The 18,656-nt window shown below is 45.7% G+C and overlaps 1 protein-coding gene across 3 annotated transcripts in view; it reads left to right on the plus strand.

Annotated features, from left to right (window-relative positions):
* LOC143283910 (lysosome membrane protein 2-like) overlaps positions 1-18,656 on the plus strand; it is a 179,327-nt gene that overhangs the window by 131,145 nt on the left and 29,526 nt on the right. For all 3 annotated transcript variants that reach the window (XM_076590324.1, XM_076590326.1, XM_076590325.1), the window contains exon 10: positions 173-246. In XM_076590324.1, coding sequence (XP_076446439.1) covers positions 173-246 — 74 coding nt within the window. The remainder of the gene's footprint in view (positions 1-172; positions 247-18,656) is intronic.

Raw genomic sequence — 18,656 nt, forward strand, 5'->3', positions numbered from 1 at the left:
TCTCTAAATCTATTTCTTCTGCATGTGTTTGTGTGTGTGTGTATGTGTTCTTGTGTTGTTTATGTCTGATTGATGTTTTTATTGTGAAGCTTTTTGAGAAGTTTGCAAGTGCTGTATTCTCGGAAAAAAACCCAAACTATTTTAGTTAACAGCATGAGTTGCATGTGCACAGATGACTGGTGTGGTGATGAATGCAGCAAAGAGACTGCAGCTGAATGCCTACCTCAACAAAACTGCTGACATCAAGTAAGCTCCCTCTCTGAATATGTAACTTTGTATTGCTGATGTTTGATTATTGTTATTGATACTTATATAGTGCTTATTTTAAGTCTGAGACCAAGCTCTAAGTACTTTACAAACTGAGTACTTACAAACTGAGTTATTTGCACGATGCTGCCTACCTGGGTAGAGCCGACTGACAGCTGCCTTTAGGCACTTGTCATTCGTTTCATGAGTCAAACTTCAATCATGCGCATACAAACAAGTAATATTGGAGTGGGTTTGCAGCAAAATTTTGCCAGAAACAACTTGCTTCTTGCCATTGGGTCTATAACAAGCTCTAGGTGCATGCTGCATATGGGATCCCGGTTCATCATCTCTTCCAATTGACTTGTGTCACCACCACTAAAGAGATTCCATCCCACACACTCAAATTTTATCATTTCCTATGCTAATGCATAATTCCTAGGCCACCTCTGCATCATCCAGCTTTATTCTATATGAGACATTATGGTTTGTATGTCTCAGGCATGGGAATTGCTTGAAGTATGCATGTTCCCTCAGAGAAAATATTTTTCAAAGAATAGAAATCAGTGCAGTCTACAGATACCCTGGCAATATTTTCACATTTAAATGATTGCTGATATAATGCAAAAGTTGCATTCAGAATGTCTTTAACAGTGGTATGCACACACATACATGTATTATTTGCACAGACTGGTCAGCCTGGTATTTATATGTATATTGTTTGTTTTCTTTGGTTGTGCACACTGTCTAAACAGTACACACAAACACTGATCACTAAACCCTTGTTTGTAATGCTATGTTGTCATGGTACTTTGGCTGGCGCAAAGTAAGCAAGTTCATTGTTATAGCCTGCTGTTATTAACAGAGCTGTATGCACAAGTAATTGAGATGGGCAGCAGTAGCACACACAGTGCCTAATTTTTTGTAGGCATCCGACGCTGATCCAATATTGTGTGTTGCGTGTGTTTGCTTACAGACAATTTTCACAGCAGCAGAAATCTGCATTTTTGCAGACAGATTCCATGCCTAATGTTTGCAAGGTGACATGCAGTATTTTTGTCAGCTGCATAAAATGAAGAATTGATGGAAATATTTCTTATTGTCAAGTTGTGTAGCTTAAAATTAATGTTATTTTATAAGATATTGTTTTACTGCGTGATGAATAAGGCGCTGTGTTTTGTTATTTTCCTGTGTGTATTCTGTTTAACACTTTGGCTGCCGATGTTGCCTTTTGGCAGCTGCAAGGGAGGCCGCCAATGTCGCCAAAAGGCGACCGAATCAGGGTAGGTCATTCACAAACCTACCACTCTTATTTTGAGGAGGTTTGAAAGGCCATATTTTGTGCATGTGACTAGGGGAATCCCCTTCTATCGATTGACGCCATCTTTACACTACCTCTGCAAGTTTTCAAGTGAATTTATTATAGTTTTATCTGCAACTTTGATCTTTTCACTTTCCAAAATGGCTGCATCGATGAGTAGACAACGCTACTTCACAACTGAGCAAGTTATCGAGCAACTGAGACTGCAGCCAGGCCAGCAAAATGAAGATTCGGGCGAAGAATCGCCATATGATGGTGAAGAAGTTTCATTGTCTGAGGGGGAGAGTGATAGTGACGGTGACTGGGCACCGAGACAAGTACCAAGTCACGAGCGTACGGGGCGTGGCCAGACTAGTGGAGCATGTGTTCCTGCTATGGCCACCACATCGGCAGCTGTGAGTGACTATCACAGTGAAGGGGAAGAGTGTGTTGCTCAAGTGGCAGCGTCTGTGTCACATCGGAGACCAACAACACAGCGTGGTCGTGGGTCGAGCTCGACTACACGCCAATGACTAGGAGGGAGGGGGCGTGGTATAACAGCTGTGTCAAGCGCTGATTTGTTTCAGTGGGTGTTATACCACATGGATGATCCCTACTGTCCTGAAGAATGGCCTCCAAATTTTACTAAGAAAACAGGTAAGAGCTCTGTGTGTGTGTGTGTGTGTGTGTGCTCGCACATGTATTTCACTGAGAAAGTGTGTGACTATGATTAGGTTGCACTCATTTTTTATATGGACAGATCAGAGGTGCACTGTTCATTCACTAGTTGCACATGTAAAATTATGTGTCCATTGTATCAGACAAGTATAGGATATTGAAGAGCAAGAGCAGTATGTTTATTTATCAGACAAACATTTCATGTCAGTTTTTTTTTCTTGTGAAGATTATGGAGATACACTGTCTAAAACATAACTGTGTGAAAATCTTTGTTTTGCTATTTGTGCACTTGTTTATGAGTATAATATCTTTTATTTGCAGTATTTATCATTAGATGATAATAAATCAGCTGTTAAATAATTATTACTAATTGTGTTTTACTTTTTTTTTTGCTCATGTTTTTCAGGTGTCCTTGTCAACACTGACAACTTCCATCCAGTGGATTTCTTTATGCTTTTCTTCCCAGAATCAGCATTCCAACTCATGGCTGACCAGTCTAATCTGTATGCAGAGGAGCTGCTGTCAGGCATCACTGAACTCAGTCAACATTTATGGCTGAATGCTGCCAAAGACATCACTGTCCCTGAGATGAAGGCATACACACAGCACTTCAGATCACGTTGGGGCTTTGTTGTAAGCCTGAAATCGAGTACTACTGGTGGACATACTGGCTGCTCAACCTGCCATTTGGAACCATAATGTGCAAGAAGCCAATGTGTCCCACTCTGTGCTTTGAACTGTATCATACTGTGGAGGACTACAGGAAAGCAACAGCAACCAAAATTCACGGTCTCCAACTGTGAACAGTTCAGACTTGTGTACATATTTGTATACATATTTTACCTCCATTCTTTTATTTTCTGACTTAAGTAGTATTTCAGTTTCATAAGATAGTTGCAAAGTATATATGTAGTTCCACTACAGTAAGATATTTCAAGTGACGACACTGAAACCTTCAAGTGAAGTGACTGAAGTCATCATTTGCTGTCATATACTGTACCATGTCAAACTGATGCAAACTGGGCCCATCAGTTTACACTGCTTGGCCAAATTTCACACAGCTAATAGTGAAAAGACAACCTGTCTTGCCCGGTCCGCTCTTAGCCATTCAAACGCCTCTAAAAGCTACAAGCGCTGAATCATTCCTTTGGCCAAGGCTCTCGACACCATCTTGTCAGGTTTACGCTCTGTCTCATCTTACACTTTTTTTGGCTATTAAGCGTGTTCATTTGGCCTTATTTTGCTGCATGTGGCTTGATTTTATTGTATTCTTACCTTTTGTGTACTCGATTCGACTCTGCCCCCTCGAATCGTACTTTTTTCTCTACCTCTCAGTCGATCCTGTCTTTCCTTTCTCTGTTGGGGATCGGATTTTCGCTGGGTGCCTAAGCGCAGTTACTATGCCTCGTACGTCATCCCATGACGGCAGGAATCATGATGCTGTGATCGAGACTCGGCAAGAGACTCTTCCAGGCCGGGAACTCATGATTTCTCCTGATTGGGACTGCAGCAATACGTCTTTAGACGCGGATCGTGGAGGCAACACTTCTACCATTACAGTGGTCATGAAGGGGACCGGGGTGAAAGGGGTACGAGTGTCACCTCCCAAGGTGTCCCAGCAGGAGGCAGGAAAAAGGGGAATGGCAAGTCCTCTCTTGGCAGTTGGGACTCACGGCTAGGCACAAACTCTGCAGTGGAGGCCGCGCCCGGCTGTTACCCTGGTCCCCACTCAGAGACGGCGCTCAGGGGCTTCATTGCTGTTCCCCCTCCTCCTTCCACTGCTGACCCCCCTCCCCCACCTCCATCTGTGGGGGAGACAGTTTTGGTTCTGGGGGTGGGGGGACCTCAACTTTGCCCACCCCGGGCCAAGCCACCCCAGTCTCCACATGGGAGGAGATTCAGGGCGCGTGGCCACCTCCTCCTGAAACCTGGAGGGGGTCAGGTTGGTGTTCTCTTGACCCTCTCCCGGGAGGGTCACTACCTTGTCATGGTCGGGAGGCTTAATGGCCAGTGATCGAGCGAGCTATGTCGGCGGGGGCATCAGTGCTTCTTGGGGTTTTGCTGCTCTGGTCCCAGGTCTTAATTGACAGCCTACATAGCCATCGTAGCTGTTAGGGCTGAATAAGTGGTGGTTTTCGTACTGATACCCCTGATAGGGCTTCCCATGCTGAACAGGTCGTGAGTGAGGCCCAAACTAAACGTGACCCACTGTCCCTTTCGCTATTCTCTATTCTTCTTTTTACCGCCTCTTTTCTGTCCTCAGCTCCCCATCAAGCCTTCTTTTCCACATTCTTTTTTTCTCTGCGGCCTTCTTTAGGCCCGCCGTGTTTGCCGTGCGGCGCGACCTGTGATGGAGGGGAATGAGATCCTGGGGATTGAGAGAGCACGCTGCTCTCAACACATCCCTTTGGCTAGGACCTCTCCTAAGACAGGCGGCACACATTGGCCCGTGTGTGTCAATTGGCTACCCCTTCGTGGGGCTGGGTCAAGACTGGCAGTTTAGAGGCTAACGAAGGTAACCCCCGTAGTGCTCGGTTCTCTGTCCCCGGGAGCTGGGCATGATCGGGGGGGAACACGTTGGAGCTAGGCTGTTGGTCGTATATCCCTCCCGAAACCTGGAAGGGGTCAAGCTGGTGTTCCCTTGACCCTGGCCCCTAAGTTGGACCCCATGGTGGGTGGGTAAGGGAGGGATGAATTTACATTTTTCTCAACATGAATTCCAAAAAATTACACCCCCCTAACTTTGGAAAAAGACGACGACAAGGAACAGACGACTCAGACTCAGATTGGGAGGTCGTTGAGACCTCTGGACTTTGGCCATCATGGCTTGTGATGGAGGGCGCTGATGACGACAAGCCCTTGTCGGCTCTCAGCCCCTTCGCTATCCAGAAGGGCTTTCAGTGTCTGGCAGGATCGCTGAAATCCATCAAGAGGCTGAGGATCGGAGCATTTTTAGTACAGACAGAGTCAAAAAGGCAGACACAGTTCCTTCTCAAGGCGACCACTTTTGTGGATAGGGCGGTGAAGGTTTCCCCTCACAAAGGTCTCAACTGCTCAAAGGGGGTCATCAGATGCCCGGAGTTGAAAGGTGTGTCTGAGGCTGAAATCAAGAGCGAGCTGTCCTCTCAGGGAGTGACCGACGTGTACAGGGTGACGGTGAGGAAGGGGTCGGACAGAGTCCCGACCAACACTTTCTTCCTCACCTTCTGCTGCCCGGATGTCCCCAAGGACATTCGGGTCGGATACCTGATGGTTAGTGTAAGCCTGTACGTGCCGTCCCCTCTAAGATGCTTCAAATGCCAGAAATTTGGACACGTGAGAGACCGATGTAAGGAGGAAGAGGCGTGTGGCACCAGGGCGATTGCGTTAGTCCAGCCCGGTGTGCGAACTGCGGAGGTGGCCACCCACCTGGAAAAAAGAAAAACAAATCCAGAAGGTCAAGACAGAAAAGAAGATATCCTTCTTTGAGGCAAAGAAACGGGTGGAGGCCGCGTCGCCTAAGGCGTCTTACGCCTCTGTCGTCACACCCAGGATGGTGGACGTCGCGGTCCAGACGACGTCCACAGGGACGCAGACGGACAACTTACCCACCTCGTCGGAACCGTTGGCCTTGGGTGGAGGCGCCGTGTCCACCCCTTCCCATCCTGTGCGGCAGTCCTCAGGGGCTGCTGGGCGGGAGCGGAAAACCTCGGGCGGAGGCACGTTGTCCGCCTCCCGCCCCACCCCACCCCCCGGCACCCCTCGCCCCGCCTCTCGTCTGCCTGGCCCTCGGGCTGGCGGAAGTGGCCGGAAACCCCCCGTACCTCCAAAACTCAAGGAGGGGAGGGTTGCGACCTCGGCGGGATCGGGAAGGGCCAAGGTCGTGGATATTCCGACTCGGTCGGAATCCGAAAAATTAATTTTTAAAAATAAGTACTCCATCCTGGCCGACCTTGAGCCACCGCAAGCAGAGGAGCAGGGGGTAGCGATGGAATAGGCTGCTGCTTTATTTTTTTTTAACCTTTTTAATGGCAGTGATCCACTGGAACATCCGGGGGTTCTACGCCAATTTTCAGGAACTCCAGCTGCTTTGTCGTGCTTTGAAACCTTCAGTGCTGGCACTGCAGGAGACTCTGCAAAGAGATGGCAAGGTTTTATCTCTCTCTGGTTTTAACTCCGTTTTTAAACCCGCTCAACCGAAGCAAGAGGGATTGACGGGAGGTGTCGCTCTTTTTATTCACAAGTCCCTTTAATACAGTACAGTTCTTTTAAGCACCCCTTTACAGGCGGTGGCAGTCAGAGTCACACTTGAGAAAACCATCACTGTCTGCTCTCTCTACCTTCCTCCTTCCGTCCGTGTTCTGAGGCAGGACCTCATGAACCTGGTCGACCAGCTCCCACGTCCGTTTTTACTGTTGGGCGACTTCAATGGACACTCCCCGCTCTGGGGAAGTGAGATGACATCAGCCCGAGGTCTTCTCTTGGAAAACCTTCTTTCCGACATGGACTTGTGCTGTCTTAACGACAAGTCTCCCACTTACCTTCATCTGTCCTCTGGAAAGCTCTCGTGTTTAGATCTGTCGGTCTGCGATCCATCGTTGGTCCTGGACTACGAGTGGAAAGTGCACGACGATCTCCACGGGAGTGACCACTTTCCTGTCGTCCTCCGCCCCACAGATGGAGAAGGTGACTCTCTGCCTGACCGCCTGAACTATGACAAAGCAGACTGGAGTTTTTTTACCAAGAAGATAAGAGCGGAGCTGCAGGAAGAAACAGTATTGAAAAGCAAGGACCCTGCTGACACTCTGACTCGGATCGTTTTAGTTTGCGCCAAAGCAGCAATCCCATCGTCTTCCTCCAAGCCTCGGGTGCCTAGAACGCCCTGGTTCAACGCGGAATGTCGGGAGGCCCGTAAGTCTCTGAAGAGAGCACAGCGACGCGTCTTTCGGAGACCGGAGACCGATAGCGTTCGAACCCATCAACAGCTGAGGGCTAAAGCCAGGTATGTTTTTAAAAAGAGCCAGAGGAAGTCATGGAGAGATTTTTGCTCTTCCTTAACCTCCAACACACCCAAGAAGAAAGTGTGGAGGGTTTTAAAAAGAATTAAGGGCAAAAACGTATGCCCAACCTTTCATCATCTTAAACTTTCAGACGCTCTGGTCACAGAGAAGAAAGCAGTTGACAATTTGCTTGCCTCCACAATTGAACAGAACTCAAGATCTGCTAACAAATCTGCTCGGTTTCTTAAAACCAAAAACCTGTCAGAAAAAACACCATGTAACTTCTTTTCCGACAACACAGAGAATTACAACCTTCCTTTCACAATGAATGAACTTAAATCTGCCCTTCAGACCTGTACGGATTCCTGTCCAGGAATGGACGAGGTCCATTATAAACTCTTAAAGCACCTTCCCCAAACCTGTCTGGACACCCTGCTTAAAGTTTATAACCACATCTGGGTCACAGGCTTTTTTCCACCCTCCTGGCGGAAAGCCCTCATAATCCCGCTGCCGAAACTGGGAAAAGACCCCTCAAACCCCTCCAGCTACCGCCCAATTGCACTGACCAGCTGCATCTGCAAACTGATGGAGAAGATGGTCAACGGTAGACTGATGTGGAAACTAGAGACCGACGGCCTTCTGGCGAAAGAACAGTGCGGTTTCCGCAAGCATCGCTCTACCGTTGACCATCTGGTTCGTCTGGAAACCACTGTAAGAAATGCCTTTGTAAACAAACAACATGTGGTGGCCATATTTTTTGACTTGGAGAAAGCTTACGATACCACCTGGAAATTTGGTATTCTCTCGGACTTGCACAAGCTTGGCTTCCGAGGACACCTGCCTCAATTCATCCACAATTTTTTACAAGACAGATAATTCCAGGTGGGACTCGGCACCACCCTGTCCGACATTCACGAGCAGGAGCTGGGTGTCCCGCAAGGGAGCATCCTGTCGCCGGCTCTTTTCAGCATCAAAATTAATGACATCGTTCAATCCGTTCAGAAAGGATCGGACAGCTCGCTGTTCGTGGACGATTTTGCCTTATATGCAACTGGCAGCACGTATGCCAGCATCCAGCGACGGCTTCAGCTCTGCGTCAACAAAATCCAGTGTTGGGCAGAGGAGAATGGCTTCACATTTTTGTCCTCCAAAACTGAATGCATCCATTTTCATAATTTTCGCCAGTTCTATCCGGACCCTGAAATCCATCTGGGAACATCCACCATCCCGGTGGTCAAGGAAGCCAGATTTTTAGGGGTCGTCTTTGATCAGAAGCTGAACTTCCTCAGCCATATTAAACAGCTGAAAGTATCTTGCCAAAAAGCCCTGAACATCATCCGAGTTGTGGCACACACGAACTGGGGTGCTGATAAGAGAACTCTCTTGCACCTCTACAAAGCCCTGGTCTGGTCCAAACTGGATTATGGAAGTGTAGTATACGGCTCGGCCAGACCGTCCTACCTGAAACTGTTGGACCCTGTACACCACCAAGGGCTCCATCTCAGCTTAGGTGCTTTCCGCACCACCCCTGTGCACAGCCTGTATGCAGAGGCGGGGGAACCGCCTCTCTCCAACCGCAGACTGAAGCTGACCCTGAATTATTATTTGAAATTGTTTTCTGAACCTACAAACCCTGCTTATGACGCTGTATTCAACAACCCTTTCAATAAGAAATTTACAGACAACCCAAACTGCATACCTCCTCTCGGACTCCGCATTCAGCCGCACTTAGAAAATGCCGATCTGGATGTCGGTGGCATCTCAGATTTCTCTGAGTTCCCTGACAGCCCTCCGTGGACCTTTACAACACCTGAGGTCCGATTTGATCTGGCCTCACACCGTAAAGACACCACCAGTTCTCTGGCCTACAGAACTTTTCGGAACTCTGCCACAAATTCCCCACTTTTCAAAGCATCTTCACTGACGGTTCCAAGTCAGAGGACGGAGTCGCTGCATCTGCGTTCTGTCCCGCCTTTCCTGACCGGCCCTCAACGGAACACATCCTGTCTGACAGCTCGGTGTACACTGCGGAACTGACCGCACTGGTTCTGGCAGTAAAAATGGTTCTCTCTTCGAAACAAAAGAGATTCATGATCTTTTCCGACTCCTTGTCAGCCCTGGAGGCGATCGCCTGCAGGAATATCACTCATCCCAAACTGCTGGAATTTTATGAAGATTTTACTCTCGCAATGAAGAAAGGATACGAGGTTGTGTTGGCCTGGGTTCCCGGACATGTTGGCATTCGTGGTAACGAAAGGGCGGACCTGCTGGCCAGGAACGCTGTAAAGAAAGAATTATCCAGATCCTTTGTACCCTATACAGACATGAAGCGGAAGGTGAACACTTACGTTAAGGATCTTTGGCAAGAGGAGTGGAACACCCAGACGGACAACAAGCTCTTCCAGATCCGTCTGGACCTAAAAGAGACCCTCCCTTCGGGGGTGAAGAACAGAAAGGAGGAGTCTGTGCTGTGCAGACTGCGTACGGGGCACACTGTTTTTACTCATTCTTACTTGTTGAAGGGGGAGGAGGCCCCTCGATGCATTCCCTGTGACGAGCCTCTCACCGTGAAACACGTGCTCCTTGACTGTTGGGATCTGCATGACGTTAGACGCAGACATTACATGGCGGTTTCTTTGAAGACCTTGTTTCGTGATGTCCCTCTGTGGGCGCTGATGGACTTCTTAAAAGAAGTGAACATTTTAAACCAGATTTGAAGGTTTTAAACTATGGAAGTTTTTTTTAACTTTGGAATGGAAAGTTTGAAGTGGTGACTCGTTTTAATTGGTTGTTTTTTTATCCTTGTAGTAGTTATTGACGCGGCGATAGCCTTGAGATGGCCTTAGTGGTCGGCGAGGCTCTAAGCACCATAATTTCATTTCGTTTCATTTCTTTGTGTGGCCACCTGATTTGCAGGTCTTCCCACTATTCAGCTGGTCTCCCCTGCAGGGGGAGGCCAACACGTGTCAGGCGGTTCTGGGCAGTCAGCCCGCCGGTCTTCTGGCGGGACTGACACCCAAGTCAGACCTGACCTCCCTCCAACTTGGCCAAGTTTTTCCCTTCATGGAGGTCAAGGCGCCAGTGACCCTTGGGGTTGGGGTCACAGGTTGGCTGGCACCCACGGGTGGTTTCCCCCATTCTACCCGTCCTGGGGCACGCTGGGTTGCCGGGAGGACCAGGGGCCAACCCCTCGTCCTCTCCCCCCCGGATCCAACCCAGTACATCTCACAGTGGGACACACACGGCCTTGACAAGTGGATCGACTTCTTGTCAGTCAGGTCGAGCTCCTCGGCCAATATTGCCACTCAGTCCACAAATCAGGCCTCTGTTACCCCACAGGTGACCTCCACGGTCACAACGGCCTCCTTGTCAGGACCAACGAGTCGCCCCGCCTGGCCCGGGGGAGCCTGCAGTTTCCACCTACCCAGCCCTCAGTCCTACAGGGAGATGAGTGGGTGTTTGTTCCCTCACAGCACTTATGGGTCCCTCTTGCATCCAGGGATGCCCTCATTGAGAAGGTGCGGCACCCACCATCCCAATCGTGGTTGGACCTACAGTCCACACACTCCCTGCCCTCTTCAGGCATCAAGGACATAACAACTGCAGCCATGGTCCCCACTCGGGATCGTCCCAGCTCATCCCGCTGAGCTGACCACAGCTCACAGGACACCCCAGCGGGTACATCCACTTGGGATGGCACCCATCAGAGGATGGACTGGAAGCAAGAGTAGAATAGAATAGAATAGAATAGAATATGTCTTTATTACCAAGTGTACCGGGTTCACAAGGAATATTGGGGGGGATAGTACATAACAATGTACGAACACAAATCGAAAATCATACACAAACACAGATACAGTAGAAATTAGGATACATACAAGTGCATATCAATATAAAAACTTGTGCATACTCACACATGCACGCACTGCACACACACACACACACACACACACACACACATAAACTTTAAGGTTTTATGACAATAAAAAATATTCTATTCTATTCTGTTGTATTCTATTCTATGTTTTTGTACCAAACAGTAATAGGTTAACACGCTTTGAATGACTGCTCGGTAGAAATCAACCATGATTTCTTTTCTAATTCCAAACTTTTGGAGGCGCCGAAGAAAGTACAGGCGCTGTTGTGCTTTCTTAACAATTTTTTCCATATTTTTCTCCTATTTCAAATCGTTGGAAATGATCAGTCTGAGAAATTTAAATTCGCTGATGATCTCTACTTGCTTGTCTTTAATGACAAGTGGTGAGGGGTCAGATCTGGTCTTCCTGAAATCTGAAATTAATTCTTTTGTTAGGAGGAGCCTCTATCTTTGGAGGAGGACGAACAAGCGGATGAGCATGGGTCACGCATGTTGTATCAGACCCTCAGGCTACTTTTTTTTTTTCCAACAATTTTTTAATTCCACATCTCTCACCCATCCATTCCACAAATCTTACATTCATTCATCAACATCTTTCTGCTGTGGTCGTTATACAGGTTACCTGCAAATGGACAGGAAAAGAGAAATGAAAAGTGTCCTGGAAACATGCAATGTTGGCAATGAAATGATATAAAATGCATAGAGCTTCAAGAATATGCGCTATAGTAAAACATCTTAATGAATACATAAATAAATAAGTAAATAAATAAACATTTCTTGAGACAGTACGGACATAATGAAATATGTGACAGATGTCTTCACATTCTTTTTAAAGAATTGTTAAATCAATGTATTACTGATGATTTTTTATTTTTTATTTTTTATTTTTTTTTTTAGCCTGTATTCATTTTTTAAACTATGCAGCTCTTTTTTTTTCCCCAACAAAGTGAGTCGTATTTATAGATTCTGAACAAGCAAGGCAATATAAGGTTTAACAAGACAAAAAATGTAGGCTACAAAAATCTTAATCTGCGAAACGAAGAAGACATGGAGGTGGACACATCATTTGACAACAGCTCAATGTGAGCACATGAAATCGGGTAGTTAGGCCCTGATGAGACACACAACCCTGACACGAATACCTTGACCTTCACAAAGAGACATGTGTGAACAGAACTCACTTAAAATTATCGCCATTTTGCTTGCGATGCACCTTGCTTCAAGACGTACATCGTGTGGATCAATTAAAGCAGAAAGACTTTCGAATACACATTGGTCTTTTGACTAATTTCTACAGGTAAGGAAAACTTGTGTTCTCTCCCCGATTCATATGTAGTTATTTGTTATTATCGTTACCGTTTTTTGTTTTTTTTGTTTTGTTTGATTTGGTTTTGGGTTTGTTTGGTTTTTGTTTTTTTTGTTTTTTTTGGGGGGGGGGTCCCCTTTTTTTCTTTTGTTTAAAATACTTTTTTCTTTGTGCTCTGCACGTGGCTTTCTTCATTGACCTAAAAAGAAAAAAAAACATGAATAAAATAATAATAATCGTACTAATCATTACTAATAATGATAGTAATATTGATGGTAGCAAAGCGAAATATTCAAATAGAAAAGAACACATTGTGTGATAAAGAAAAAGGAGATAGGAATAGTCCCATTCATGCTTCTTTTGTGTGAGGGTTTTCTAATGATGGACATTTGTTGTGTACATTAATATTCTGCATGTGCATAAGTATGTCTGGGTTTCTTAGTGTGCCTTGTATGTGACAGTTTCACCCAATTCTTTCTCAAAAGATAATGGTGATGATGATGATGATAATAATAATAATTATTATAATAGCAATAATAATAATAATAATAGGTGCTCAGAGGAGGAAGAGGAGCTGAAGAGGAATGATAATGGTATTAATTAGATGCATAATTATTGCTGTTATGACCTTAGTCAACAGTGTCATTGCAGTTTTCATATACATTTAAGATATGTGCCATGTATATGCAGAACATTGTCAGTGTTGTCAAGCATTATGTTTATTCTGCACCTATACGGACTGTATTTTTCGACATGAGACTTGCTGTTCAAAAATTACAAAGATTGGAGACGTTGTTTTAATTTTCTTGGCAATACTTATACACATCTTTCCAATAAGTATTATTCTGTTTGGTATTTACCATGTAGTTTTTAATTTCTTTATTTTGAAAGCCAAACAAGACTTCATTTACTGTCAATTGTACTTTTTTTCCAATGTTACTGCTTACATAATGTTTAACTGCTTTCCAAAAATTATTGACATTTGGGCATTCAAAAAAGAAGTGTTCAGTAAAATCTACCACATCTTTGCAAGTCGTGCATTTATTGTCATCAGTCACATTCATTTTATGTTGCAGAATATTTGTTGGGTATATGTTTTGGAGGATCTTCCATTGCAGTTCATGCAGTCTTACTTCTTTTTTTGCAAAATGAGGGATTAGCCAGATATCTTTTTTTAATTCAATGCCAAATTTTCTTTTCCAGAATCCACATGCACACGGATTTCTTATATCTCTGTCATTTGTTTGATTATCGAAATATTTTGATATTACTTTTGGCTTATCATTAAAGTTGTTTGCAAAATGTCTTTCATTTGTCAAAGTGTGAATTTGTGTGTATGCCTGTCTGATCCATTCTTTCCATTCTGCTGGAACAGCAATCATTAAAGCATGATATTCAAAATAAGTGAAGCATTGTTTTGAAGTACTTTCCTTTGGATTTCCTCCAATGTATATGGTCTTTTATCTTCTATTTTAATCATATCCATAATTCTGTCTATTCTAATCTGAGACCAGTGAGGAAAGAATAATACTTTTTTCTTAAATTGTATGAGACTATTATTCCACAAAAGTTGATTTTGAAAATTGTGAAAATGTACGTTTTCTGCTGATTCTATTGGTTTGGTTTCTAAATATGTACAGAGAACTTTTCTCCAAAATTCGTTTGAAATATTGTCAATTTCTTTTAATTGATTAGGTGTGCAATTTATGTCGGGAACCTTTGGCCATTTTCCAAATTGTTTAAACAGCCATTTTGGGATGTAACTCCAGTTTTCATCTGCAGTGTTGAAAAGTTTTCCAACCCATTGCAGATAAAAACACTTTTGTAAACTGACCATATTTATCATTCTTAATCCCCCTGTGTCATAATTTCCTTCAATTACCTTCCTTTTTATTTTTTCATATGCTTTTCTCTAACATTCCAGTAGAGGAGAGGGCACTCTCTCTTCGGCCAGTATGCGCCCCATTTTGTCAGCCACAGGACAGAGACGAACAGGGAGGTGGCTTCATATTTAGCCCACACCTCCCAGGGGCGCCAGGGTTCGCTGCCATTGAAGAGACCAGCCACTGAGGCCCCTCAATATGCCATGCCACCTTAGTCGCAGCGGCGTGCGCAGAATCAGCGGCAGAGGAATAAACCACCTCATGTCCGTCCAAGTCGACCGACCATGCCCAAGGCCAGAAGGCAGCACCCCCAATGACTGGGCCCCGATTCAGCACTGCCAGTCCCTCCAAGTAGGGAACTTGTCCCGGCATGCAGATCAGCGGCGTGCTCTGGGACTCAATGACTGGATTGTGTCGGTGCTAGAGTCGGGGTACATGCTGCCTTGGGCAGAGGACCACCCCCCTCTAAGATCCACTCCTTTTGTGCCCAGCTCAGTGGAGCAGGAGAGCATCTTAGAGACAGAAATATCACACTGGTGCTTGATTTCATTCGAAAGCAACCCTTCGAGTCTTTGGGTATTATTCCTTTCAACTTACTCACCCTCAAGACCACTTTCCTTCTGTTGCTGGCCACAGGCCGTCATAGAAGCAAGATACATGGTCTTAGTGGAATGCCACAAGATCTGGCCTTCCACAGAGATGGTTCCATCACCCTCCGTTTCCTTCCAGAGTTCCTGGCTAAGAACTAAGACCCCAAGGTCCCTTCCCCCTCTCTGAGGGTCAGACCTTTGTCTGATATTCTTGCCCAAGATGATGAGGATAGGCATCTCTGCCCTGTTTGGTGCCTCAGATACTATTGGGATAGGTCTTGCCACCGGCGTTCTTCTCAGAGACGTCTTCTCATCTCCCTCAATGAGAATTACAAGAAAGACATCACTGCAGGCACCATTTCCCGCTGGGTTTCCCAAGTCATTCTTAGAGCCTATTCTCACAGGGATATCAGCTGTCTTAATCCCAGAGCACATGAAGTGTGGGCCATAGCCACTTCAGCTGCTTTCCAGCACTCAGTGCCGCTACAGCATGTCTTGGAGGCAGCCTTCTGGCGGTCTGAGAATCCCTTCATCAACTTCTACCTCAGGGATTTCCGTATGACCAGGGCTGACGGTTCCAAGGGGATTTCCTTTGTCGCGGCTAACGCTGCCGTCTCAGTTACTAGGGCTTCCCATGCGAACCAGGCGTTCCCCTCCTCCATTTGCTTTAAATTCTGCATCAGTTTGACATGGTACAGTATATGACACCAAAAGGAGAAGTTTGTATTATACTCCATGTTTGGTGATACATATACTTACCATGTCAAACTCGAATGCCCGCCCGTCTGTCCCCGCGTCTCTGCCGTGGTTCTCATGGGGCATTTTCTCGATGGCCACAGAATGATTCAGTGCTTGTAGCTTTTAGAGGCGTTTGATTGGCTAAAAGCGGACCGGGCAAGGTGGGTCGTCTTTTCACTGTTAGCCGCATGAAATTTGGCCAAGCAGAGCAAACCTGTGGCATAATGCATGTTCATGATGTATTTGAGAGATTCCGGTAATAATCACTTGAGCTTGGAATCTGGAATGGCGTCCTCGTATGTTTATTATTGTGCTTGAGATTTACTGTTAAAACCTAACAAACAACCAAACAGCACTACAGCACACAACACGACATGGTGTCAGAAGTGATTACCATCCAAGGCAAACAGTGAGAAATTCAGCGCTAACAAGGTAGGGCGAATTTTCCTTGCGAACTTTCCTTAGGATGGAATGACGTTTTTCGATGACGTCACGAACGGTATCATTCTCTTAGTATCGTCTGAATTCTAAGGAGTACATCATTTTTATGCGTGTATTTTAGGTGTTCCTGTCTGGCGCAGCATCACGTTGGGGAACCACAGGGTGAACCAGCTGGCTGGGTTACTAAAATAGCTTAGTGAACAGAAGAAGAGGACATCCAAAATATTTCTAGTCTAGGCAATTTTTCTTTGCTGTAACTAAGAATCTTTAACCATTTGGATGGTTGTTAATACGAAATGGCTCAAGCACAGAAATTCTTCACAGCAAACATACCTGTTCCTTCGAAGTTGGATCTCTCATCAAACGTAGAGGTGAACTGGAGAAAGTTCAAGAGACAGTGGGAAAACTACCAGATCGCCACAAGGTTGGATAAAGAAGATCCAGCCTACCAGTGTGCAGTCTTTCTCACTTGCATTGGTGACGAAGGACAGGAAGTTTATGAAGGGTTGAAGTTTCAGCCAGGAGAAGACAAGGACATCAAGACAGTGATCGAAAAATTCTCTGAGTTTTGTCTCGGCACAACCCATGAGGTGTATGAAAGCTATAAATTTCATGCCAGAAAACAGGAAACTCATGAGTCCATCGATACCTATGTTGCAGTTCTCCGCAAGATGTCAAAATCCTGCAATTTTCCTGATCCAGAGAGAATGATTCGTGACAGAGTTGTGATTGGAATCCATGACGACGCCATGAGAGAAAAACTCCTTCAGAACAAAACTTTGACGCTGCAGGCAGCCATAGAAATTTGCAGGGCACATGAAACCTCACGGAATCAGAGTCAGTCAATATCAGGTGGTGGAATCCAAGAAGAGGCCACAGTGGACAAAGTGAACCAACAGCAGTACAGGAAGCCGAAACCACTAAGACAACAGGGGTGGTCTGGTCAAAAACAATATGCACCCCATGACAGAATAATCTGCACACGATGCGGAAGAAGCCCACATGGAAGAGAAGTCTGCCCAGCTAGGAATGCTAGATGCAGAAAGTGTTCCAAGATTGGCCACTACGCCACCGTTTGTCGTTCCCTTGCTGTCCACATCGTGGAGGAAGAAGAGGAAGAAGAAGATGAGCTGTATTTAGGCATGATCGTGGGGAGTGTGACTACAAACCCTTGGAGGGTCACGCTGGAAATGGAGGGGATCAAGAACGAGTTCAAGCTTGACACCGGTGCTGATGTTACAGTGATCCCAGAGAGCATGGTTCCAAGGAACAAAAGACCTCTACAGAGAGCTGGAAAGAAACTGTTTGGTCCAGGACATACAGAGATCGTTGTTGAAGGAAGATTTTCGGCACAAATTGTGTACAAAGATAGAACCACAAGACAAGAAGTCTTTGTTGTACCAGGACTGGAGGAGCCCTTGCTGGGTCGTCCAGCCATTGCTGCGCTGAGGTTGGTTGAGAAAGTGGATCTTGTTTCGAACTATCTGGAGAAGTCGTACCAAGGAAAATTTCCTAAGCTGTTTACCGGTCTGGGAAAGATGCATTCCGCTTACAAGATCCATCTTAAAGAGGATTGTATTCCATACTCAGTGGCAGCACCTCGCCGCTTAGCACTGCCATTGCGAACTAAAGTCAAAGCGGAACTGGACCAACTCGAAGAAAAAGGGGTGATTCGAACCATCACCAAGCCAACAGATTGGTGTGCACCAATTGTTGTGGTACCAAAGCAGAATGGCAAAATCAGAGTCTGCGTGGATCTGAGCAAACTGAATGAGTCTGTCTGCAGAGAAAACTATCCACTGCCATCCATGGATCAGTTACTGGCACAGCTGTCGGGAGCCACAGTCTTTACCAAGTTAGACTGTAATAGCGGATTTCACCAAGTGCCCTTGGATGAACAAAGTCAAGAGCTGACAACGTTTATCACTCCATTTGGGAGGTTTTGTTACACCAGACTTCCTTTTGGGATCAGTTCGGGACCGGAAGTTTTCCAAAGGAGAATGAGTCAGCTCCTCTCAGACCATGAGGGGGTCATCAGTGACATTGATGACTTGCTTGTCTATGGGGAAAACCAGCAAGACCATGATCGTCATCTGGAGAAAGTGTTGTCAACACTGGACAGTGCAGGTGTCACGCTGAATGCAGAGAAATGCCAGTTCTCCAAAGACAAAGTCACTTTCCTGGGACACATTGTCTCAAAAGATGGAGTTGCCATCGACCCAGAGAAACTGAAGGCAATCAAGGATTTTCCAAGGCCGGAAAATATCTCAGACCTCAGGAGATTGTTAGGTATCCTCAACCATGTCTCAAAGTTTGCGGGCCCTACACTAGCGGAAGACAGCAAACCACTGAGGGACCTACTCAAGAAGGACAATGAGTGGTGTTGGAGCAGCATTCAAGAGGAAGCGTTCCAGAAAATAAAGAAACTACTGATGAAAGCTCCTATACTTGCCCACTACAGCCCAGACAAAAAGACTGTTGTTTCAGCTGACGCATCTTCATTTGGCCTAGGGGCAGTACTGATGCAGAAACAGTCAGATGGACACCTCAAACCAGTGTTCTACACTTCCAGAAGCATGTCACCAACTGAACAAAGATATGCCCAAATTGAAAAGGAG

This window comes from Babylonia areolata, chromosome 7 (genome assembly GCF_041734735.1).
Source record: "Babylonia areolata isolate BAREFJ2019XMU chromosome 7, ASM4173473v1, whole genome shotgun sequence".
Classification (NCBI taxonomy): Eukaryota; Metazoa; Mollusca; class Gastropoda; order Neogastropoda; family Buccinidae; genus Babylonia; species Babylonia areolata.